At 39.2% G+C, this 26,104-nt stretch overlaps 1 protein-coding gene across 1 annotated transcript in view; it reads left to right on the top strand.

Annotated features, from left to right (window-relative positions):
• The first annotated feature begins 6,005 nt into the window (after positions 1-6,005).
• TTC39A (tetratricopeptide repeat domain 39A) overlaps positions 6,006-26,104 on the top strand; it is a 39,580-nt gene continuing 19,481 nt past the window's right edge. The window contains exons 1-8 of the mRNA XM_009950013.2: positions 6,006-6,043; positions 8,122-8,226; positions 15,688-15,819; positions 16,502-16,578; positions 17,088-17,155; positions 21,475-21,539; positions 23,932-24,031; positions 25,173-25,238. Of these exons, the coding sequence (XP_009948315.2) occupies positions 6,006-6,043; positions 8,122-8,226; positions 15,688-15,819; positions 16,502-16,578; positions 17,088-17,155; positions 21,475-21,539; positions 23,932-24,031; positions 25,173-25,238 (651 nt within the window). The remainder of the gene's footprint in view (positions 6,044-8,121; positions 8,227-15,687; positions 15,820-16,501; positions 16,579-17,087; positions 17,156-21,474; positions 21,540-23,931; positions 24,032-25,172; positions 25,239-26,104) is intronic.

Genomic DNA, 26,104 nt, shown 5'->3' with positions numbered 1-26,104 from the left:
TTTATTATCCTTAGTTGGTTTTGCACTCTGTAATGGGAGAGGATAACAACTGTCTGTTTCTTGAAGCAATTGTGCCAAAGAATAACTCATCAAAATGGCTTTAGAAATAGTGAGTGCCAAGAAAACTTGCTACTAGTACTTTTTTTATGTTCTTGAGTATTGATTCAATAGGCAGGTTCAAGAGAGTTATAAAGATGTATTGAAGTGCTATGCTTGAATTTTAGTGTAATTGGAGAGAAAGTGGCATTGTTACTGGTCAAGGTACCGTGAAGTATGCTTTACAGATGGCTTTTGAAATATAACGTCAGTTTGTTGGAACCTCTCAGGGAAACATAATCTGAAATTTCATGTAAAGCAATGATTAAAGGCAAAGAAACAATCCCCTGGTTGTTAAAGTATTTTGTGTCATTCCTATATATTTTTTTTTTTATGAGAGCCTAAACTACCGTTCTGCACTGGAATTGAAACAAAAGCATGGTTATTTTTTTTAAAGTTGCAAATAAACATATTACAGAGTAATTTATTTTTAAAATGCTTTACATAGATTTAATGCAAAAAACCCCAAACCTAAACAAAACAAAAAACCAAACCAAGAAACAGATCAGATTAAGAGCTGCAGGAAAATGCCTTTTGGGCCAAAATATGTATTTCATCCCTTCCATGTTTGTCACCACACTGAAGTCTGAAAGAAGAGAAATATAAGTCAGCATAAAAAAGTACCAAACAGACATTACAAAGTGCTGAAGTATGATGCACAGGTAACTGTTTTGTGATCTACAATCAGTCTTTTTTTATTGCTATGTAATGCAGAATCCAACCAAGAGGGAAAATTGCATGGCATCCCTCCCTGAATTCTCACTGAATTTTATTTCAGAAATAATACAGACCTCTGCCCTGATCTTGCAGTCCTTACAAAACCAATTCTCACAGATTTTGTCCAGCTTCTTACCATGAATGCGGCAGATGTGAGCTAGCATTTTGCTTAATGCTTTTTTGGTTTGTTTGCAGGGTACCTGAATGTGCCCAACACGATTGCAAGAAAATGGTCTAGCGCAGCTCATGTTGATTTCTCATCAGTTATAGTATGAACAGGATTAGACCTTTAAAAATCGAGAGTAACAATGTCAGAAGTGTAGGTTGACCATAGGCAGTAAAACTGTGAGGTTAGAGGACTTTGAGAAAAGAGCAAATGGGTATTGTAAGGTTTTCTGAAGACCTTAAGATTCTTAAAAAGCAAAAAGACATCGTGAATCGCATCTGTCCTTCAAAGTGACAAAGATTGTAAAGCACTTGAATTGAAAAAGAAGAGCTGTTAAAACTTGCTGAGTGTCAGTAGAGACTGGAATATGATGAAAATTTAATTGCAGCAATCGTGTAAATTTCTGTAATGCTGGATATATTTGTTTTGTTTTCATTTTGACCCTGTGTGAGCTAATTTTTTCTTTGTACGTTCCAAATAGGTTAGTGCAGTTCCAGGATGCTTGGGTTGATAATTTGTCATTTGCCAGACTATATTGTGTATATACATATATATTTTTAATTCTGTTTGATGGAGGCAGTTCTACTAGCTGGGAATAGTCACCCACCATGGTGCATTTAGCCCTTTGTGAGCAGTCACGGCAGTACAACACGGAAAGGGAACTGCAAAAATGACATAGATACTTTTTATTGGTCTGAACAAACGTACCTTAATGAATTTATTATGTTGTTTGCCCATTCAAATACAGGATGAGAACTGTGAACGTAATGCAACCTAGATCCTGCTTGGTGCAAGTTAAACAGTGGTGGAACCAAGGGCGGAACACAATCTGCCAATGCCCTGGACTTTGTTCTGCTCACTTGACTGCTTTGCACATCCCTTTGTTTTGTGAGCCTTTGCTGAAACAGAAGGGCCAAAAGCTTGAGTATCTTTTTAACAAAAGACCTTTGACATTGCTGAGGCATCAACAACTTGGTGGTTTGAGAGCTGAGTTAACGTGAAAAGTAAACTGTGTCATACTCTATTTGCAGCTTGAAATACTAAGAGCTCCTGAATTCCAAAATTGTATCACTATTGTGTCTCTATGCAGAATATTTGGAGAACGTGAATATTGAAACCTTTCCAATTGCTTTGTTGTTAGAAATAAGGGCTTTTCTGCAGCACTGAGGAGTCCTAGTCACAGACCAGAAATGGGTTCAAGAACGCAAAAAGATAAATACTAAGGTATTACTAGCTTGGCACATAGAAAAGGAAAGGATACGGTAGACTTAATTTTCTTACATTAACTTATTTGCTTTTGAATTATGAAGAAATTCTTGTATTGTCTGAAAACTGAATAGTAACAATTATTGTGAGAACTGCTTACTGGTTCTCCTTTTCATGGTAGTGAGAGAGCTGTTCACCCAAGATTGTATTTCTGATCTCATGTGGTTTTGGAAGTGTTTGCAAAAGAGGAAAAGAATTCTTCCCAAGTGATGTGCTTTTTGTTTTATTTGAATGTAGAGATTTTTTCAGGCTTAGAACATTTGTGACGCAGTGTTGCTCAAAGCAATCATCTGTTTGGAAGAGTCGTAGTCATGGGCTTAGGAATGGCCTTGCAAATTTGAAAAGGCCAAAGAAAGTAACCCCAGGTGTATCCTGGCATTTTGTAATGTCTCTGTGATTATTCAGCATTATGAGAACAGAAAGTGGTGTCATGGCAAGAATTTGTATATTCAAAAATTCAGATATTTTTGAGAATATGCAGTGGGAACGACACCCTGGTATCAGTGACGGTACTTAGCACACATAGTGGCCTGTGTACTGGCAAGCCAGGTTGTGTTTGTATGTTGGAGGTGTTTTCAGAAGCTTTTTTGTGAAGAACTGAAATGCAGGCCTTTGAAATGTGCTTTGGGATGCTTCTCACATCTTTGAATGGTTGAAGTGTTAGCACTGATGAAGCTTTGGCAGCCAGAGTGGCACAGTGTTTGTAGGGAGCAATATAGGTTTACTTCTCCTTCCTCTTCAGAAAAAATGAAGCTGTTTTGGGCATGCGAGACTGATCTCTTTTCAATTCTGTTTACTCTGTAAAGAGATTGTTCAAGAATGTTTCAGTGGGACAGCAGGAGCAGAAGCCAGCTGTGTGGTATAGGTGGAGCTATTGCAGCAGTCAACTCGGAACCCAGGCTGGTATTCACTAGAGTAGCTTTGTTGGTGCTTCTGAATAAGATGAAAGTAGTGTCAGTCATAACTGAGCCCAGTTGCGCTGGTGCTGTTCAAGCCCCTGAGATAGAAGGTCTCTGGTATGGTTACAGAGACTTTGCTGTGCAGTTTCTTTGAGATGTTAATAGAATCTTTCCATTAGATGTTTTTCTCTCATCTTGCATCTCACTTGCTTTGTGTGTTTGGGACTAGCCTATATTTGGGAAACCAGAGTGTGCTTCCACGGCTCCTCACTCCAAGAGTCTTCCGGTAATGGAGAGAAGAGAGTCTACTGCTGAGTCGCCAGCATTTGGTCTTCTCTGTGGTGGCACTGGTTTCTCGAGTACTGGTTTAGCTCAGTTGTGCTTGACTCTTTGTATTTTATTCTCTTCTGCCAAATGAACTTACCCATGCACACTACCTCAGCTGACTTATGCAGATAATGTAGATTTGGCAGAGAAATACACCCATATTTTAGGATATGACTGATTTAACTTCCTTTCAGTGTTTCACAGTACTGAAGGAGCTCTTGAGCTACTATTAAAAGCCTTACTACAAAGGCACAAACTTCAGACTTACCTTTTTTTGCAGTTCTGATAATTGCTGAGGTCAAATGAGTCAGTCGTTAAGCATTTTAAAGAATATAAGGTTCAAGATCCTTTTTATTAAAGAAATCTGTAAAACCCAACTTGTAAAGCATATGCAATGCAAACTTATAGTAAGAAACCAGACAACGTCATGCACATTGTGAAATAAAGTTATGCAGAAATACAGTAACTCCCACGCTCAAAAAAGCCTTCCCTCCCCCTCCTTTTGACCATGGAAAACATCATGATTCCTTACTTTTGAAGATGCTTTACTTTTCATTAATATTCAGAAACTTAATTTTGCTTAGTTCTACTTATTAATTTTGTTTTGTATTGCTGTTGGCATAAAAAGGATTTGATGTTTAAGTGAAAAGGGCATTGCCTAGGATGTCCCGAGTAATTGTGCTTTTGACTAGAGACAATGGGGATACAGTCAAGTAAGGAGATCAGGTCTTCCCTGAAGTCACAGGATATACTGTAATTATGATTTGTGAAGCACCCGCAGTCATGGTCCTTGGGACAGAGAACGATGATTTCATAAATAATAAAAGCACAATGAGAAATATATGACTGTCCTTGCAGTACCTGCCGCCGGAAAGCAAAAAAGGAAAGAAGCTTCTAAAACCAAGGGGGAAATGGCCTAAATTTGGAAATATCTCAGATTTTAATTTCTTAGATTTGTTTTCCTTGGTTAGAAGAAAACACTGATATGTGTGGGGAAAAGGAGGTTGCATGCTGAAGGTTGTCTGAGTGTATAATTGTTTACAGAGGAGTGGTATTCAAATAAAAACCTGCCAACTCAAGTCTTGAAGAACTTGGCAGGAAGAGCCAGAGTCTTCACCATACAGAACTTCAAAGACCGTTTGGAGCAATACAATACCAATTAGAAATTTTATAAACAGCTGGTGAAAATAATGAATAATCTTTTCAGTGTAGCTTATAATCCTGCCGTGGAAGCACTCTGGTTAATTTTAAGTTGTAACCAGTAGTTATTCCCAACTGGGGAAAAAAAATCCGGTAATGTCTTTTATCTCCTGCTGTGGCCCAGGTACATAGTTCTGTTATGAACACGTAATGGATTCATTAATGGGGCAGCCTGTGGATCTATTACAATAATTTTTATACTAAATGAAGCACAGGCTTTTCCTGTACAGGATGTAATAAAACCAGCAAGAGATCAAATCAGGTATGTTAATGTCTTCAGAGTATCTTCCTGAAATTATCCTTCACTTGTTTATCGCTTTGGGGTCTTCTTTCAGAAGTTTCTGTCTTCGTTATCGGTACTGCTTTGTGTAATCTAACAAATAAGACCATTTATAGGAGAAAAGGCATGTATAATTTTTAACAATAGATGCTCTTGGAGAAACTAGCTTATCTAAGTAGATCACAGCTGATCAACTTCTAGAGTCCAGCTGTTGTAATGAGAGGGATGACTGGTTTTGCTGCTTTTCATGTACAGGGCCAGTACTGCTGATGTGCCAGCAAAGCAGTTTAGGAGCATACACTATTTTATTTTGGGCAAGATCAGCCAGATGAGCTGACTCCACTGATTAAATTGTTTCACCAACTTGCCTCATTTTGCATGGCATTAAAGAGAGATTTTTACAAAGAACATGTAAAGCCTTGCTACATCCCAAAGTTACAGGAACCAGCAAAAATCAGCAGTTTGGCTGGTGGATTGAAGCCTGTTTGTGGAGATTTCTTGCTGGGAAGAAGTACTTTCTTGTCTCCCTGTCACCTGTCTCTTTCTCACATTTACAGCATTTAATGCCTCAATTCTCCTGCATTTCAGCTGGCCTCATTTGACCCTGTTCTGGTTCAGGGGGTTCTGATGTGGCTGCATGCAGTAGTTTTTGTTGTTTCAGATCCCTAGTTACAGGGATATTTGATATCTGCCTAGTTTTGTACTGAATGATAGTTGATGCTGCCACTAATTTCAGACAGGTCTGTAGATCAAAGATATGCTGGCAGCTACCAGCAACTTCTACATTAGTAGTATCCAGTGATACATGAACTTCACGTGTCATGGACTGGCTTCCAAATCGCTCATTTGTAGTATGTTGTAAGTGAACTAGCGATGCTCGTAACCCTCATCGTATCATCCATAATGGCCAATCAGAGGGTATGGTATCGCAGGCAGGCAGCAGATGCTGCCCTCCCCTGTGCTCAGTGTGACTGTCACTCAGAGCTGGTTAAGTGGCACTCAGTGCTGCTGCTGCTGCTACATGTTCGTGCCTAAATGCTGAGTGGGCATACAAATGACTATGTCAGAAAACACAAGAGATTATGCAGAAAGGTAAGTAGCAGCGCACAGCATATTCCATTTGGCTTGGAGGCAGTTCTCATCTCGCTGTTGAAAGCAGGAGAGAATCTGCAGCCCACTGAAGCATGACTAATCAGTTTGCTAAAATGTTTAGCACTCTCTAGTTTAAAGTATTTCATCCCTATTGTTGACCGCAACAAATGATGATTTGTAGCATTTATGTAAGGTATGTATTGTGTTCAGGTCTTAAGCCCTTTACTTGGGAGCTATATCAAATGTCAGGTTTCCTTGGAGCATGAGTGAAGTGTGCAATTTGTATTTTTGCTGCTGCTGGGGGTGGCACTATGTTAATAATTCTTATTCCAGAAAAGATGCCAGGTGATTAATATATCTTATTTGTGCTTTGAGCTTCAACAGTGGGTTGTTTTTCTTTGTCTTTCTGTTTCAAAGGAATATTTTGAAAAGGTTTATTTCTATTGAATGGGGTAATTCTCCTGCATGACAAGAAGCAAAGAAATAAAAACCCCAGGTAAAACATTACTAATCTAAATATTTTGAAATGGATGAGAACATATTTTATATAGTGTTAGATATGCTATATGGTTCAGGGACACAGATTTTAAAAAGTAAGAATAGTAATGCATGTAAACAATAATTGGCAAAGTTTTAATTATTACAGTAAGAAAGGCTCAGAATAGTTAGGGAGACATGATATTGCATATTGTATGAGACAGATGCCAAGACTTGGTTAATCAATGTTTGCAAAGCACTTGGAGAGTCTCTTAGGTGCAGGAGGATTTGCAGTGTATCTGAAGTGTGTTGACAACAGCCACTATGAACAGTGTCATATAATGTTTCTCTCAAATTTATAATCCTGTTTTTCCTATATATAATGATGCTCTTTTTTTTCTTTGCAGTCATTATTCTTAAAAACAAAACGAAACCACTTCTGCAGCCAGTGGTTATTACTGATGCTATCTGTTTGTTCTGTGCACCCCTGTCTTCTCCTGAAGATGATACTGGACTTTGTTTTCTGTTTTTCCTTTCAGCAGGCTATGTGTTGTGCTATTTTTTAAGGAAGTAACACAGTTTCTAAGTCACAAGTCGGATCACATCAGTTAGAGCTGTTCAGAATCAGGAACATAATGAGGATTTGTTTGTATTTTGCTGGGGGAGCTTTTTTTGTGCAGACTTGTATACAACATACTAGTGCAGTATAGCTCTTTGATCATTAGATGCAGATGTTTCAATTACCCAAACATTGACCAGGTGACCTTGACTTTGTTAGTGCAAGGCCTGATTGTTTCTTCTGTGGATTTTTTTGTTCAGAAGTTCTGGTGGTGATGAAGTTGGGCCAAACTTACTCAGCTGGTCTGTGTTATCCTGTTGCCAGTTAACTCAAAGACCAGCTGAGAACCCTTGTGACAGGTCAGGCTGACATCTGAATGCTGTAAAGGAGGAAAGTACAGCCAGAGTAAGCCACTGAGAGCCTTTGACTTTGAGGTGCAGCAGCAGGTTTTTTTGTTTGAGTGCAGTAGCACTTCTTAGGGACAGTGATGTTCCCAGGAGCATGTACAATGTGAAATTTTAACCCGTCTGCAAGTCTGTAGTGGTCTACTGGTCAGGAACCACACTGGACATGAGGTGAATTTGTTGCAGTAGCAGTTGATATAATAACCTGATGCAGTTTGGCAAGGTCTCATCCTTACAGTGACAGCATGATCGTAATGTCACTAGCCTGTAGTCTCTGTCGGCTGTGCGTTGTCACCTGGCACTTCTGTGTTCCTGATACCTGAACTCATCAAATTGCCATGCTCCCACATGGTAACTTCTGCATGTCCAGGTTCTTATTTATAGTACATGCAGTTTATCTTATTTTCAGAAAGTACAAAACTTAAATTGCTTTGCACATGCCACAGAGTAAGAGCATAGTTTAAAAAACAAAACAAAGACAAACATAATGGAAGTCACTTTTCTTTTTTGCAATGGCTAGAAATGGAATAACAGAGTATACATGGGAATAAAGCTAGGACTGAAGAAGCGGGGTTCAGATGTAGCAGTAATACACCAGTAGAAGAACAGATGTGCTGAGTTTATTCTTTTTCTGGCAGGTCACCTACATCAGACCTCAACATGGCATTGCATGAGTGTATGGCAGCTCTGGATTTATTTCTTAACAACAAGTTCTCAGATGCTTTGGCCTCTTTACAAGCAAAGTAAGTTGATTACTTTTACTATTTTTCCTCTGTTTATTTTTCTTTGCTTCACCATCTCTAAGGAGAATTGACTAGACAGCTAGTTCTCTGTTAATAGTTGATAAGACTGCATGGTTTTGGTTTAGAAGGGGGTGGTAAGTTAATGTGTTAAGTTTTGGGGAAGACAGAAGTGCTAATTCACTTAGGTGAAAAAGTAACAAGATTGATCAAAGGTAACTAAAAAAACAATTGTTGTCCAAAGAAGTAACCCCTCAGTTGTAGTATGTATGTGAGATTCTTGTTCCTGGAAGAATAAAGACCTTCTGTCACGCTTTTTTTTCCCCTTCTTTTCTGTATTTTTCTGCATACCGTGTGAATATGAGAATTTATAGTTTTGTGTCTAAATGAGCAACTGACCATGAATTGCCATGTTTGAGACATGTTTCTTTAGGTATGAATTTTTAAATTTTTTTTAATAACCACTTGCAGAAACTTTCTCACAGCTCATTTTGCAATTCAGTGTTGTGGTCATGCACTCTGTTTCCTAATTACATTGTAGCCCAGGATGTAATCAGTGCCCCAGCTGCAAGCAGTAAGGTCGTAAAATAGCTTCTAAAAACTGTTGTGTCTTTACAATGTCTGTGATTTTTCATACCCTGTCCGGAAGTTACCTGTGCTCTTGGTTTGTTGAGGTCTGTGGTTAATTCACATTTTTTTCTCTCAATTTGCTACATTTATTTTTGAGCCATCAATAAATTACATCATGCCTTCTTTCAGGCCACTGAAATATGAAACAAGTAATATTCATAGGTAATGCAGTAGTGTGTGTTTGATATGCATCAGGGGTAACTATAGGGAATACTGCATATCTGCTTTGCTGAGGTATCAGCCTCAGTCTTTGATGCCAGAATCTCGAAGTAACACTCTGTGAAAGGCATTCATGATAAACTGTAGGCTCAGATGTATTAATAATACTGGTTTTATTCACAGCAGTGTTGTTTTGTGTTTATATGTCATCAGACCATTGTAAAAATGGTAAGAAGAATAAGTGTGTTTTCATTAAATCCTGACAGTAAAGCTCCTGTGCCCATCTGGAAATGCTTATTCAGTGCTTAGCATAAGATAGGGAGATACTTTATTGAAGGGGGTTTCCAAAACACTGCAAAAGCTAGTGACGCTGAGGGTTTGGTTTGGGTTTTTTTCTGTAAATCCACCTTTCTTCTATTGCATATGGTTTTCATTGAGCTTTTGTTGGGCCCTGCAGAACGTATTTCATGAGCCGATACTCTGTTTTTGTACCTGACTCTATTCCACACTGCAAAACAATTTTGAAACTGATTTTTTTTATGATAGCCTGTTGTTACGAGGAGGCCCTTATTCCTGTTGCCTTTGGCAATGAGGGAAATATAGACTCACAATCTTTGTGAGTGTAATGCAGAAACAGGATGCTAAATTTCCCTACAGATGATATCCATTATGGACACATTCTATCTCTTTAGGGAATGACAAGAGCTGTAGAGTGGGCACATGTGGTAGTACTGAGTATTTTCTTTAGGAGTCATCAGTTCCTTACTGTTGTCTTTTAGCATGCTGAGATTTGAAATTGGTTTTCACAGTCCATAAACATACTGTCTTTGTTTAAAGAAATACTTTTCAGTTTTACATGCTTGTAAAGAATTTTGTATCGTAGATATTGCAGCTTTACCACTTATGTTGTAGGACATACTCTGCGCTGTGTTACATTATTGCAGATTCACTAAATTACTCACATTTGGCTTCCACAATAAGTGTATATTTTCAACTGATTTGTACCATGTGTAACTGAGAGCAGATTTGGCAATGTATGAGATTTAAAATCAGAAAATCTTTCCTAGCAGCTTAAAAATAAGTATCTGAGGATGGTGTCTAGACTTGTGTTGAGGTAAAGGTCTTTCTTTTTTTTTTTTTTTTTTTTTTTAACTGTTAGAAAGGCAAATTCACAATGAAGAAGAGATCTCGTTTCATAAAAAAGTTTGTCTGGCATTTTTGCTTCATGCTACATAAATTTTCTTGTTTCCTCAACTACCTTTTAGGTTTTAAAGTCAGTTTTCTTTATTATTAACAATCACCGTACAATAGCAGTCTCCAATTATCTTGTGGTTTCTCCAGTAAATTTGATTGAATTAATCTTTCATATGGACTATTCACACTAAGTCTAAGAACTCTTAAGGAATTCCTTAAAATCAGTTGCCTAACGCAGCAGGGATTTTCAATAAGTTAACTGTGACAATGAGTAACACTGAAACTGTCTAGTCACTGGGGTGGGGAAAAAAAATCTCATCTTCTGTCTCAGCCCCGAGATACATACAGCAAATTGATTAAAGGCTGACTAGATTTTAGCCCTCATGTAATTGCAAACAGATAATAATAAATTAAAGAGCTGTTTCTGGTGAGATGTCCCCTTCCCAAGACAAATGTTTAATATTTTAATAATTACCCTGAAGGAAAGCGTGATATAATCACCTGTTGGTTTTCTGATGTCAAATTACTTGGGCAAATGGTAAATAATAAATTCATGGCACAGAGTAATCTGGATCATTGGATGAGCTGCAACACATCTGTGTTGTTGCTTGCAGTATTATAAGAACAATATGAGAACAATTCATTCCAGGCAATTGACTTTGTTCTGAAAATAGTCTCTGAAAAGCATTTGGTGTTGTGGAATGTTAATTCTAGAATGACTGTGTTTGAATGGTAAGTTTGGTCCTTCGATGTGGGAGTATCTCGGGTAGGTGTGAAGAGATTGTGTTACTGCTCTGCTAGTTACTTGTGAAACGCTTACTGGAATATTGTAGTTCTGTGGTACCTATTTACTATCACTGGAATTTTTAATATAAGCCCACTTTACAATATTGATCATTATCTTGTATATTCTGATCTTTAAAATGTTTAGACAGGTTACTAAGGAATGGCTGGCTTCATGGTGCAATTAAATGTTCTTGCCCTTGTAGAACAAAAGCAAACATGAGGTGGTTCATTGGGATGGAGGAGCTTTCTTTGGGAACTGATCTAACAAAGATAGTGTGTGATTGTCAAACTGAGAGTGGTGAAAGAGTAAGGGGAAGCACATGGAAGTAAAGTGGAGGTCTAGACAGTTGGAATGCACAGCTCTACAGAAAGCTTGAGTTAGCTATTTATTGTAAAGAATGTCAAGAACATGAAGAAGGTCGTTATTTATAGGGTTGGGGTTTCTTCTCTTTTTATGCCTGGAGTCTGGAAGAACACAACTTTTGTAGTCTTTTAAATAAATACATTGCTGCCAAAACCTGACTTAATTGTTGGTTTCACCTCCTAGCTGGAAGAACTTACTAGATTCCAAATTTTGGAGAATGGCTTAGATCAAAAAGGCTTAGGGGTCCTCTCGTTGAACTGGATCTTTTTGGCTTAGGCCTGCCTTAGACCATTCTGGTGGCCTGTGGTAACTAGGAAACCAGGCTGGTGGCCGATCAGAATGGTCTTTTCTAGTTGTAAACTTAATGCTTGTGGGGAGTGTTCGTAGGAAGCAGGTTTCTGTTGTAAACTGTCGATTCATCAAAACAGAGAGTTTCTATGGAAGCCCATGCAGTGGGTCTGGCAGGTTGTTCAGACATTGGGTGGAACTTCTGATCAAGGAGGAAAGCCTTCAGGCCCCATGGGACCACATTCTCTTGATGCAGTTTCAGTTTGGGCCTTAATCGTTCTCTCTTGGGTACGCCTGGATAAACAGACTGTTGGCTCGTCTGTGGAGGGTCTTTCTCACTCTGTGCTGTTGGATTTGCTTTATTTTTAGAATCATCTTCATACTAAATAAGGGCATGGACCTGAACCTGGGATTTCTGTAACCTTGTGATGCATGTCCTGCCTGCTGGATTACTGTAAAAGGATCCACAGAAAGATTTTGGACACTGTGTTTTTCACAAAAAATACTAGCCCCTGGGTTAATTCTGAGGTCAAACCAAGCCAAGCTTTTTTTGGTTTTCATACTTCAGCTGGAGGGGAGAGTTGTCACTGTCCTCATTTAGGTACTTGTTTTCAAGCAGGAATTAAAGTGTTCTCCAGCAGCTCTCAAGAAAGGGCGGTGCTACAAGATGATAATGATTGCACCATAGTTGGAGAACAGGCATGTGGCAAAACTCCATAAGTGCCTAAAGATATTACTTATAATCCTCTTATCCCAGTAGTTAGTATCACATGGCTGAATAAGTCATTAATCAGAATATTAGTTGTATTTATGTCATAAAGGCTTGTTAACTCCAACAATGTCCTGGGGAAAGTGCTGCTGAGGAATCAAAGGAAGAAAAAAAAAAAGCTATCAAGTTTCATTCTGTATCCATCCATATAAAAATGCAGGCCTTAAAACTTCTGGCAATATGCCAGGATGTAACTGGCAACTTTAATTGCATGGTTAGCATACATAGCATAGATAGCTCTTACATTTGGTTGCATTTCTAACTGCCTCCCAGCCCCTGAAACAAAAAGGGTAAATTTAACTGTTGATAAATACCGGTTGACTAATGATAAACATAAATTATTATTGCCTTTGAATATTAGAAGCAAAATAGATTAAACCATTGATTAGGGCAGGGGTGATTTGGTATCAAAGCAAATTACTGGAGAGGAAAATTCCTCTTCACCATGTATATGTGAAAAGTATCGATTTTCCTTTTAGTGCAGTGAATTTAATATTTATCTGCTCTGATTTCTAAAATTTTGGAAGGGGACTACTTTAATGCCTTCCCTGTACTTAGAATTTAAACCTTTGGAAGGGTTTTATTTTAATAAATATGAGAGGAAGTGTGTTTCTCTGCACCCACTGGGGCTGATGAGTAATCAAGTGAACAGGAACACTTCATCAAGCTGGCATTTTACACTATGTTAATTTTTTTTTTCTACTTTACATCATCAATCTACTGAAAGAATCATGATATAGGAGGCCAAGACAGATCTGTACTGACTCCACTGGGTTTTAAACTAGTTTCTCTATTATCTGTCTGTTCTTACTGATGTTGGAGATGAGATGCATGTTAGCATAGTCTAGGACTCATAGCACTCATGGCAGTAAGTGATTTCCCAAAATGGCTTTTCTGCCAGGTGGGTTTAGATGTTGGTTCGAGCAGCTTGTTAGATAACCTGTGAATGTGGTGAGGGCAACTAGGAATTAAGAATAGCCAAACCACAAACTGCAGTGGAGTTTAAAGAGGTACACTGCATATTTTTTCAGTACAGCCAGCCTGCTGTGTGCCGTGTGTATTGGAAGAAGTAACCCTTCATCATCAGTATGAAGGTTGGCAAAGGAAGCACCAGGTATCTGTGTGATGCTGTCTGTGACAACGTTAGGTATTGTTTTAATCCCTAGATCTCAAAAAATATATATACAAAGAAAGCCAGGATTGTATCATCACTTGAATTTTTCTTTGGTGATTTTATTGCATAATGTCATTGAGAGGGGGTTACTTTAGATGTAGACAAGGTTATTATTTTGGCTGTGGAAAACACTAACCAAACATCAGGGACTCCTGAGGATACTTAAGGGTGTTTTACTCCATCAAGCAAAAGAACTAATGCATAATAAGGTATGAGCTGTTAGAAAACTTAAAGGGATCGAAGTCACCACAGTGAGTTATTAGATCATTGATCAATGTAGGATTGTCTTAAATTATCCTTAAAATTATCTTTCAATTCAATCCAGGTATCAAAACCTGAGGAGGCAAGTGTATTTCCAGGGGAGAAATTAAATGGGTTGAGGGGTCTTTAAAGTTTGGCTTCTCCCTTTGAAACAGAACCACTGAATCGGAGTGGTTGAGGTTAGAAGGGACCTCTGGAGGTCATGTGCTCAAGCAGGGGCATCTAGACACGATTGCCCAGGACTGTGTCCAGATGCTTTTGATAATCTCCAAGGATACAGACTCTGCAGTCCCTCTGGACAACCTGTGCCAGTGTTTGGTCACTCTGATAGTAAAGAAGTATTTCCTGATGTTCAGACAGATCCTCCTGTGTTTCAGTTTGTGCCCCTTGCCTCAAGTCCTATCACTGGGCACCAGTGAAAAGAGCCTGGCTCCATCCTCCTTCATCCTCCCTTCAGGTTTTTCTATACGCTATAGGAACCCCCTGAGCTTTCTCTTCTTCAGGCAGAACAGTCCCAGCCTTCCCTCACAGGAGAGATATTCCAGTCACTTAATCATCCTCATCGCCCTTCATTGGACGTTCTCGAGTATGTCCATGTACTGAGGAGCCCAGAACTGGACACCGTACTCCAGGTGTGGCCTCACCAGGGCTGAGTAGAGGGGAAGGATCACCTTCTTCAACCTGCTGGCAGCCCATTGGCCCTGTTTGTGGCATGGGCATTTTAGTGGCACAGCACTTTCTCCTTGAAAGAAAAAGAAAAGTAGCAGCTCATTATAAGAAATGAACACCCTCAGTACATGTATTGAGAATAAGTATACTGAGGGTGGAGATTTTGTTGAAGGGTTATCCTTGTTTGACTGCAAGTATTTTTGAATATTGCCTGCCATATAGAACTATCTGATCCATTCTAAAAGCGTAAACAGTTGAATTAGCAATTGTTGCTCTTTTGCAGTATTTGCTTAAGTCGTGTTATTTGTCAGGGTGGATTAGCAAGGACTACATAGAGTCTCTGTGGCAGGAATTCATCTGAGCTTGCCCTTCAACGTATTTCCCAAGTTGTCTTTATTGGACCTTTATGCCTGAAGATATTTTGATTAATTTGCAGAGGATTACACAGTACATAGTTACTGGCTGAATGCTGTAAATGTGTGCAATACATAAACCCTTCTTCCTGCCAGAGGAAAGATGCTGGCAGTGGCTGCATATAGAAGTTGATTGTTTTTCTTGCACTAATGCCAGAGTTTTTTGCTTTCTGCAAAAGAGGCTCCATCTGAAATCCCACAGAATAATATTTAAGGTGAACAGACATGGGTGGAAGGTTGGCAGAAGGGGAGAGGAGGAAGAAGCTGTATTGTTTGACATAGACTGGAATGGTTCAGGTGGGAAGATCTGTTTGAAGAAGATTCTACTCTAACCATGGTTATAGTATTGTGTTATCTCCTTGAGTCTGTCCTGAGTAACTGTCCCAAATTAGAAAAAGAATGTCTGGATTTGTGTCACATGTTTAAAAAACCCCAAACATGATTCAGTCATCCCTGAATCGTTAGCCACGTGGTTAATTCCTGTCCTTTATGTATGTTAAATACCTATCCTCAGCTCAGAATTGGAATATTTTAACACAGTTGCTGAAACTGGAGCTGTGGACGTGATTTCCTATACAAATCTCAAGCTATTAGTGTTTCTTGATTATTTTGTACATCCTTTGTGTTTGATCTCTAGTTCATTTAGACCTGGTTCCCATGAGGCTGATATATTTCTGGAATTGTGTTTGTATTTGTTTTTTAAAAGTAATAATATAATCAAATCAGCTGTGCTTTGCATCTTGTGTTTTTTTTTCAGAACTAAAGATAGTATGTATCATGCGCTGACTTATGCCACCATATTGGAAATGCAAGCTATGATGACATTTGATCCTCAGGACATACTGAACGCAGGAAACACAATGAAGGAAGCTCAAGCCACCTGTCAAAAGTGAGTATGGAGCAGTTCAATCAATAAGTAGTCACTTCATGGGAAAGTTTTGAAAGACATACAGGTTAAAAAAGGACGTGGAATTTAATAGAGATCGTAGGAAAACTGAGGTTGGAAGGGACATCAGGAGGTCATCCAGTCCAGCCTCCTGCTCAAAGGAGGGTCGGTTGTGAGGTCACACCACATAACTTAGGGTTTTCAGCAGTCTAGTCTTGAAAACTTCGGTTTACTGCAGTATCTGATGTTACTTGTCAATTGGATTTTTGTCCTATCTGTAGCCCCAGTTCTGCAATGTCTGGAAGTTATTTACTGTTTACAGACACTGCAGAATCTTCCTGTTTGGTGGTGGTTGCACTGTAGCTAGCTGTCTTTGAGTCAACTGTACTCCCACTCCTGTACACACATGTGCACATGCACACACTCACAAAATAAATCAAAAAGCCCTGTTATCCCCTTCATCAAGACAGATTTCCACATGTGAAGGGTAAAAGATGGATCCCAGGAGAACTACGTTAACTAACTTCTGTATGGAATATGCGGAAGTTTGTGTATGTGGTAAGATGACAGAGTGTTGGTCAGCACTAGAGGTGTGCTAGTGACTGTATGTGTGGCCAGCTGAAAGATACTGTTCTCTGTTGTTGATGCTTCATGTTCAGAATGACCAAACTTGACTTTCCTGCAGATTTAGGAAGAAATCTACAGTAGCTGATTCTATCAACAACCTTGTGCATAGACAAAGCCTTGAACACTTTACTGAAGGTAACATTATCTTTAAATGCATCATGTTTTCATCTTTTTTTTTTTTGCTGTAGTTAGAATTGTGTAGAATTGTTCACCCAACGTGTTTTTGCAGATTTTGAGTTCACTGACAAAATCACTGATTTGGCATTTCTAAAATTGCTGGATCAGTGTTTTGGCAATTGCTGTTTCACCACATCCAAAATCACTAACTGTTTTGTTGATTTCCAAAAATTGCTGGGGAAAGAAATACGAAGAAAGAAGTATTGAAATGCCTAGAAAGGTCCTAGATCCAGGAATTCCTGGAAAGCACGATAGAAATTTCTGCAGAGTTTCTGTAACTGTGTGTCATTTCTGTTTGGAGTTACTTTAGTAGTCTAGAGCTGAAACACTACAGCAAATTTGGAAAAGGTTTTTCTCAGTTTGAGCTTTGTGATCTTATTCCTGTATTAATGGGCTAAGTGTGTTTTAATTACTTTTTGTCTGATTGATTTGTTTCCCCCCCGCCCCCTCCCGCTGTGTGATACTAGAGGAAATCCATGCAGAAATTTGCTATGCTGAATGTTTACTTCAGAGAGCAGCACTCACATTCCTCCAGGTATGGATTCCTGTGTGGCTTTTTGGGGGAAAAAAAAAGTACACACCATACAGATTTCTTTTCTTAAAATTACTGAAATAGTAGTAAACCCTAGTTTGACCTAATGGTGTAAGACTTTTTCATCTGGATTAAATCTGGATTTTATCTGGACTGGAGTATCTGCTGATGAGATAGTAGACTGTTTTGTTATCCCCCATGATTATCTAAAAATGCTTATCTTGATGCACATAGCAGTGAGTCCACTGTGATGCCCTTCTCCAGTCCCTTTTGGGTGTGTGAAATGTAACCGCAGTAAGCACTGATGTTCAAATACTGTGCTGGGATATCAGATTTTTTTAAAAAAAAAAAGAGAGAGAGAGAGAGATGGTCATTGAAGCTGTGCTATGCTGGAATGCAAGTGAGGTTTTTGTTTCAGTCAGGCTGGTGTTTGCTTTCCTCACTTACTTGTTCTTGAACAGCTATTATGGTCCTCATATCTATTAGGCTCCACACATGCTTTTTGCTAAACAGTGCTGCCTGTCTTTAAAAGGGGAGCTCTCCCTCTTCTTTGAATTTTGTCTGTCTTGTACTAATGAAGCTTGATTTGTTTGATGGATCAGCATTAGCAATACTTACCAGGACTCCAGCTTGCAATTTAAATTGTTAATCATAGTCGGAATAGCTGATTTTTCTTCTTGATTTGGCTGTACTTGCTATATGACAGTGGGCCTCTTCATCTATGCAGAAAGGATCATAAAAGTCATACTCACAAAGCACTGCTACTTCTTGGCTGGAAGATGCTGATAGAGAATGAAATGCAGGTGGTGATTTTCTAGTGTTTGGGAGTTGCCGGATGGGTTCTGATTTATGTTGCTTGTGGTAGTTTATGAACTGTGTAACCTTTTTCAGCAATCTGCCATGCCCCTCGGCTAGAAACTTGCTTCACAGCAAAATTAGTAGTCAGAGTAGCTTCTTCTGAAGGTTTTTAGAGTGCTGGTGGTGGTGACTTTATGGTAAGATGATGGACTTTGAAATGGCCAAGGTGTAGCTAACTATTTCCATATTCCTTTGGGATCCTTTGGGATGAGTAGCGTCTAACACTGGGGACAGTTTGGGTGATATCTGAAGCTATGGAAGCAAGACTTTTCAGAAGTTCTCCATTATGCCCGTAAGAAAGGAATGTTTTAATGCAATGTCTCTTGCTTTTAAGCACTATTTTCACAGGTATCTGTTTTTAAAAATGTTTATAGATATGAGAGATTTAAGAGTAAGAAAATAATTTCTTGTCCTCTTCTGCATAAAGAATGTGTGTCTATTTACTTCCTCTTCTATTCTGTGTTTAATTTTTCATGAACACATGAACTGGTTTTAAAAATTAAACAAAGGCACTTGGTTCCAGCAGCTATTGAAATGGGTTAGTTTTGATGCTTAATGTAAATGACCAAATCCAATTGAAAACACATAAAAATTAGTGTTAGGATTTTTTAAGGGCTGGACTATTCTCATGTTGGTTGTCTCTGTTGTTGGTATAACGAGTATTCTGAATTTAAACTTGACCTTGTAAAACTTCATGAGGTTGGCCTGGGCCTACCTCTCCAGCCTGTCCAGGTCCCTCTGGATGACATCCTTTCCCTCCAGCGTGTCGACCTCACCACACAACTTGGGGTGGTCAGCAAACTTGCTGAAGGTGCACTCGTCACTGTCCATGCCACCAACAAAGATATTAAATAGCACCAGTCCCAGTACTGATCCCTGAGGAACACCACTTGTTGCTGGTCTCCACTCAGACATCGAGACATTGATCACAACTCTTTGAGTGCAATCTTCCAGCCAATTTCTTATCCACTGAATGGTCCATCCATCAAATCCCATGTCTTTCCAGTCTGGAGACCAGAATGTTGTGCAGGACAGTGTCGAAGGCTTTGTGCAAGTCCATATAGCCAACATTGGTTTCTCTCCCCTTGTCAATTGATGCTGTAACTCCATCATAAAAGGCCACCAGATTCATCAGGCAGGATTTTCCCTTGGTGAAGCCATGTTGGTCGCCTTCAAAAAGCAAAAAAAGGAAGACCTGGGCAACTACAGGCTGGTCAGCCTCACCTCTGTGCCTGGCAAGATCATGGAGCAGATCTTCCTGAAGGGTCTGCTATGGTACATGGAAAATATGGAGCTGATTAGTGACACAATCGTTCTTCACCCTAAGGGTGGTGAGACACTGGAACAGGTTGCCTAAGGAAGTTGTGGATGCTCCATCCCTGGAAGTGTTCAAGACCAGGTTGGATGGAGCCTTGAGCAACCTGGTCTAGTGGGAGGTGTCCCTGCCATGGCAGGGGGGTTGGGACTAGATGATCTTTGAGGTCCCTTCCAACCCAAACCATTCCGTGATTCTAAACATTTTAAAACCATCTTCCTTCCTCTTTCCATTTTCTATTCAAAAGAAAATATAACTGAACCTTTACATATGGTTAGGCATGCTGTACCCCCCCCCCCAGTTGCTAATTAAAACTAGACTTTTCTACAGAACAAAGAAAACCAGGATCCCATTTTTTTGTGTTTATTAATGTTTGCATATAATTTGGATTCAAGTCTCTGGGGACATATCATCAGGAACTATGTGTTCAGTTATGGTGCATAGTTTCTGTCCTCAACTATCTCTCTTGATAACGTTGCTTAAGGATGGCTGTAAAGGACACAGGCTAGTGGTGGTGCAGGCGACAGGAGTAAGCCCCTGCCCTTCGGTTCAGGCCATTAGGCTTCCTATACTAGTTCATAGAAAGTAAAGTCTGGAAAAGTTGAGCTGTAACTTTGATTGAGTTCAGTTATCTTCCTGACTTACAGGAGGATGGAGAGCTCTTTGAGGGAGGTTCTGTCTCTTTGTTTACATATTGATCATAGAATCATTGGGTTGGAATAGACCTCTAAGATCAAGTCCAACTGTTGACCTAATACCAACATGCCCACTAAACCATGTCTGGAAGTGCTACATCAACACATTTTTGTATTGGGATGGTGACTACCACTTCCCTGGGCAGCCTGTTCCAATGTTTGACTACTCTTTCAGCAAAGAAATTTTTCCTAATGTCCAATCTAAACCTCCCCTGGCACAACTTGAGGCCATTTCCTTTTGTCCTATTGCTAGTTCCTTGAGAGAAGAGACCGACCCTCATCTCATTGCCACCTCCTTTCAAGTGGTTGTAGAGAGCAATAAGGTCTCCCTTCACCCTCTTCTCCAGGCTGAACAGCCCCAGTTCTCTCAGCCGCTCCTCATAAGACCTATTCTCCAGACCCTTCACCAGCTTCGTTGCCCTTCTCTGGACACACTCCAGCACCTCCATGTCTTTCTTGTAGTGACGGGCCCAAAACTGCTCACAGAATTCGACATACAGCCTCACCAGTGCTAAGTACAGGGGCACAATCGCCTCCCTGTTCCTGCTGGCCACGCTGTTTATGATACAGGCCAGAATGCTGTTGGCCGTCTTGGCCACCTGGGCACACTGCTGGCTCATGCCCTATTTCCTTAATAACAGTAAAACAACTAAATGTTCATCTAAGCTGTGTTATTTTCTCCACAATGCTTCATACAGCCTCTTAAAATACCATCACAGAAAAATCATCTGTTGAAATACATGTAGTCTTTCTATCCCAAAGTAATAGCAGATATTAAAACAAACCAGGATGGCAGATTATATATGATGAGTGAGGCAAGAAACTGCCACCAGAAAGTTATGAGACTAAAGAGTTCTGTCTTTGGGTTACAACTGTAAACTAATGGTCCCCCAGATACGCTTTGCTGTAAATTCTCAGTTCCTTATGGCTTCTAACATAATACTAGTGTGGATCTCATGGATACTTGAATATTTGGACCAGAAAGAGCATATCCTGCTTAACCTTACTTACCCTGCTTCCTATTTTAGCAAACTAAACTATTCTGTAGACTCCTGAGGACAGGCAGTTATTTGTAGCTGGTGCTGAGCCATGGTTCAGAGCTTAGCTGTGCTGAAGGACAAATGAGAGAAAGCTGTTTTTTGAAAGAGCCACAAATGCATATGCCTTAGGTGCCGTCCATTAGTTTAGTCCCTGTGTACATTAATGCAAATTCAGATGGTCCAAAGGTGGCAAGGGCTAAATTAATCACAGAAGGCATCAAAGTGTATATGTTTAAACAGAGTAAAAAATATTTTAATATAGAAAGGAAATCCTAAATCCATATGTTGTTTCTCAGACACTTACATTGTTTGTGTTATGATGATTATGTCCAAGGCATGTGATCATCTCAAGAAGACAAAAGCTCTTTATAATGCTTATAAATTCATATTGCTAATGTGTTTCCTTTCTAACAGGATGAGAATATGGTTAGCTTCATAAAAGGAGGCATCAAAGTCCGAAACAGTTACCAAACTTACAGGTAAGTCAGAGTGATGATGTGATTAAGCATACTCTTTCAGTAAAAAGTGCTGCTGGTTGAATTGTCCAGTTCGCTAGTTACTGTTGTATTTATTGCAGCCTTTATTATGGGCATTGTGTCTATAGTCTTTCTCAAACCACACAAATTCCTCCTTTGCATAACAAAGGACATTGTTATTATGGTTGATTTGGATTGTAAAGGTAGTGGGCCCTAACCCTGTTAACTTCCAAGGTTTGCCTACTTCAAATGCTGTATCCTTGAAATAATGTCCAAAAAATGACTGTTCTAAATGATGTAGTGCTCATTGTGTCTGCATAGCACAGTTTCGAGGTCTCACAGTTATTAGGCATACGAAATGGCATTTCTTTATAGTTCTAGCTGCAGCTTTTTGGAACATTCAAAACCAGTAGCTGAAGCAGAAGTAATTTCATAATAAATGCATGAAACTAAAACAAAATTAAGAGACAATAATCTGAGAAGCTTGCAATGGAAAGTATAAATGGCTTCAAACAAAGATTAAACAAACTTACAGGAAATAGGTTTATAGGGGCTAGTTAGCATAGTAGAACAGATGCAGTCTGTCTGTGTCATGAAGTCCCTGAACAGCCAGTTCCTAGATGATGCTTTTCCAAGCATACGCTACTGTCTGAGTGAAATATTTCGTTATCTGGACTTTTAATCTGGTTAAGTATGGCAGTTGTACTCTAAAGAGAAGATACGTGCTATTGAAAACGATAAGCAGGGTTGCTTATCTGAACTCACAATATGCCCATTACTTACTGTCTATAAGCCAAAAACATCTGCTTAAGCAGATTTCATTCAGGAAGTTACAGAGAGCTACTTTCAACATGGGCAAAAGGTTTTGAAGTGCAGTAGTAAATTCTAAAAAATTACATTACAATGAACAACGTAGGAAGCATACTCAGTTGTGCCTCAATAAATTAAGATCAGCTCCATGTATTTTAACAAAGGGAGGGTTTGTATGTGAGATTGGCAGTTACAATTTTTGTACTGTACCTTTGATGTGGGAAGAAGTAATTGTTTGCCGTTTTGGTGAGAGCGTGGTGCAACGGCATACAGAGAAAACAAAGTAGTATGGAAATGAGACTTTATGTGCTTTGATTGATCAGTATTTTTTACAACATAGTTTCTGATATGAAAAGCCATTTTTCCTTTCCCTGCTGTCAGTGGTACTGCTTGATAATCCGCAACAACAGCAACCCTGAAAAGACAAGAGAGCGAAGTAAAGTAAATGTTGCAAAGATACAGTTTTTAAAACTCTATTTCAGGGAGGAAGGGTTACCATACGCTGTAAAAAAGATGTAACGAAATAGAACAGTAATTCAGAATGAAACATTTGCTTATTATCAGTGAATAAAAAAGTATCAGAAAACTTTCACAATAGTACACTTACTGAATAGACTTAAATGAATAATTTGAAAAAGTGAAGGCTAGATATGCATTGTGTTTTATTTTATTTTAAGACTTTAAATTGGTCTCAGAACAGCCACAGAAAGTCGTCTAGCAGACACAAAACAGCATCCAGACCAGGTGCTCCAGAAGTATACTGAAAGGGAGGGAGATGACAGTGTCCATATTTGTGTGGGTTGAAGGCAACTCTAAATGCAAGTCCATTGTAAAGACTGCAATTACAGTGAATAGTCCTGTATCTGTTCGCAACAACCGGCAGGTAAAAACGTGGCAGCCCGAACACAAGTATGTGGCTGCCATTAAAACAGTGTTTTTCTTCTTCTAGTAGTTAACAAAATAAGCTCAAACAATAATGTGAAGAACACATAGCCATAGAAAGCTTGGAGACAAACGTTCAAATCCAGCTGGACTACACAGGGAAATAAAGGGACATTACAAAGTTGAGATATATGAAAATTAGAAAATAAGTGAAAAGTAATTTCCAGTATACTGGCCCGTTTAAAAATATTTGTTCCAATTGTCTAACGTTCTTTTCAATGAACATGCACAAAAAGGGACTAATCCAGGGCTTAGTGAAACTCAAATGAAATTTGCTAATTTAAATTTAACTCTCCTATACTACCACATCATCTCTTTTTGCAGAAGTGAAGGTTGGTGTTGCTCTCAACAGCTGTTCTTGAAACATTTTCAGGCAGAAACGTGATTACAAATTAGTCAATTAGTCATCTGTTGGAAGGAATTCATCTCCAGGACTCCATATTTTTGAATTTATAGTAATGTGACAGAAATTATTTGTTGATAAATCCAAGAAAACGTTGTAGGTGTTGTTCACTTGGGTGAGATGACAAATTGACCTTTTTTGAACTACTGTGTAGTTCAAGGTAATTGGATTACTTTCTTACTGAATTGTAATTAATAATTTTATTTACTGACAATGTAACAAAATGTTGTGCATTTTCAGGGAGCTGGACAGTCTTATACAGTCTCCGCATTATGTCAAAGGAGAGAACCATCTTCATTTTGAGGGAGGTGTAAAACTTGGAGTTGGAGCATTTAATCTGGTATGTACCATACAGTTCTCTTGAGCTGAAGTCCTGCAGCCTCCTGGAAATGACATTAACTTAAATACCTGAGAAGTTCCACTGACATCAGTGTTAGTAATCATACGGTTAAAGTCAGGTATGTGCGCTGACACTTGCAGGATCCCAGTCTCTGGTCTAAGAATGTCAGATTGTAATACATGTTAGAAAAAAAGAGACTACTGCCTGCAACGTGGGCAACACTGTCGGTGTGTGCCGACCCCCTTGCTCATCCTCATGGAGAGATTGTCAGCTGAGAAATTATCTCATCTGACATGGGCTAAGGGTGTGTTCTTTGAGAATGTAGCCAAGTGCCTGTGCCCTTTTCCAGTAAGGGTGTTCATTAGCCAAGTTGACCAATGCTTGGGAGGAGGTACTTGGAGGGGAAGGTGTTATAGTCTCGTGAGAAGAGACCCACTGGGGTGGGGGCCAGGAGCAGCGTTGCACAGAAGCAGCAGTTGCCTGTCTTGTTGACAGCCATTTACTGTTTAACTGGCACTTGGAAAGCAACCAGGGACTTGGCTCTTAGCAGGGCAGTTGGTGGGGCAGTGTACATGCATGGGGCCTGGAGTGCTGCTCAGGCCACTGTTGGCTGTTGTTGTTTGTGTTCTGATCAGAAAACGTGTGGTCAAATGGTACAGGACAGTTCCTGATATGTCAGAGAGGCACTGATCCAGAGGTGGCAAGGGGTGACATGGTTGTTAAGGTGATGGGCTGCAGAAAGTACCTGGTGCTTCCCCTTGCTTGTGTTACTTTTTGTGAGTCTGGTACATGCCCAGATGTTAGATTTATGTCACAAAGAACAAATAGGTACTGTGTGGTAGACACCCAATATTTCTGAAACATCCAGGAAGTACTATATTTACTAAGTATGTGCTGTGTAAACATACTTCTGTGCAGGGAATCTTGGAGGCACAGGGTCTCTGTGTTAAACAAATATTTCTGTTTAAATTGTACATAAAATATATCAGGTGTATACATTTACCCAGGAAATCATCAGACACATAAAGAGGGTTTTAGTAATTTTAGTGGTTATTTCTTGTGTTTGGAAAAGTTGTAGGAGGCAGGTGGTAGCTGAAAGGCAGAAAGTGCTACTGCGTAACTGTTGCATATCTTTCTGTAGACATTGTCCATGTTTCCTGCACGGATTCTGAGATTACTGGAGTTTGTTGGATTTTCTGGAAACAAGGTAAATGTGAACTAAATATTATTAGTACATTCCCCTCACTCTTAAATTAAAAAATGGAGGACAGGAGTGTCTTCTTCCTCACACTAGCTGTAACCCTCTGAAATACTCTGATTGGTATCATGTGCGCACTGTTAGCAGTGATGCTTTCATGCAGCTCAGTTTTCCCTTATATTTTTGTCTGAACTTTTACACTTCAGAGATTGTGATACCATTGTTCAATGATCATACGGTTGTGAAACATGATAAATATAATGGCTAATACAATGATGTTGGCTTACTTAATTTTTTAGTTACTGGTCTTCTGATGTATGCGTGTGCTTAGAAATCCATAGCCAAAAGTGTGTTCTTAGCCTTTAATATATTAGCTCACTTGATAGTTACTGTCATTATGGTATCTGAATGTCCCTGACAGGTTCCTGCATGACATCCAGTTGGGGGAACAAAAGAACTTGATTTAATTTCCGATTATTTTTTTTCTCCATGTCTTTAATAGCAACTAATAACTTGAGTGTGGCACCTAAATTCTCTTTGCCTAAAAGAGTAAGTGCTTTTTTGCCTAGAGAGTAACCGATCTGACCTATGTTGTTTGTGCATGCAGTTTAAGGACAGAAGATTAGTAATGAAGCACCAGTAAACTCACATGAACCTGAGTTCTTGTGCAGGGCGTATGCACAGAAAGTACTGTGTTAGTTTTTTGTGGATTTGTTGTTTAAAAATAGGATACTAAATTATTAAATATCTTGGCCTTGATATGTTGTACCAGCCCTTGTCTCTCATTCTACCAGCACAACATGAGATTCACTCAAAGTTGGGTTCCTGGATGAAGAAGACATGGTCTGTTTAACCTAAACCATTAGTCACGTTTA

The sequence above is a fragment of the Leptosomus discolor genome, chromosome 3 (assembly GCF_034619465.1).
Source record: "Leptosomus discolor isolate bLepDis1 chromosome 3, bLepDis1.hap2, whole genome shotgun sequence".
Lineage (NCBI taxonomy): Eukaryota > Metazoa > Chordata > Aves > Leptosomiformes > Leptosomidae > Leptosomus > Leptosomus discolor.
This window is presented reverse-complemented; position numbering and strand designations above follow the sequence as displayed.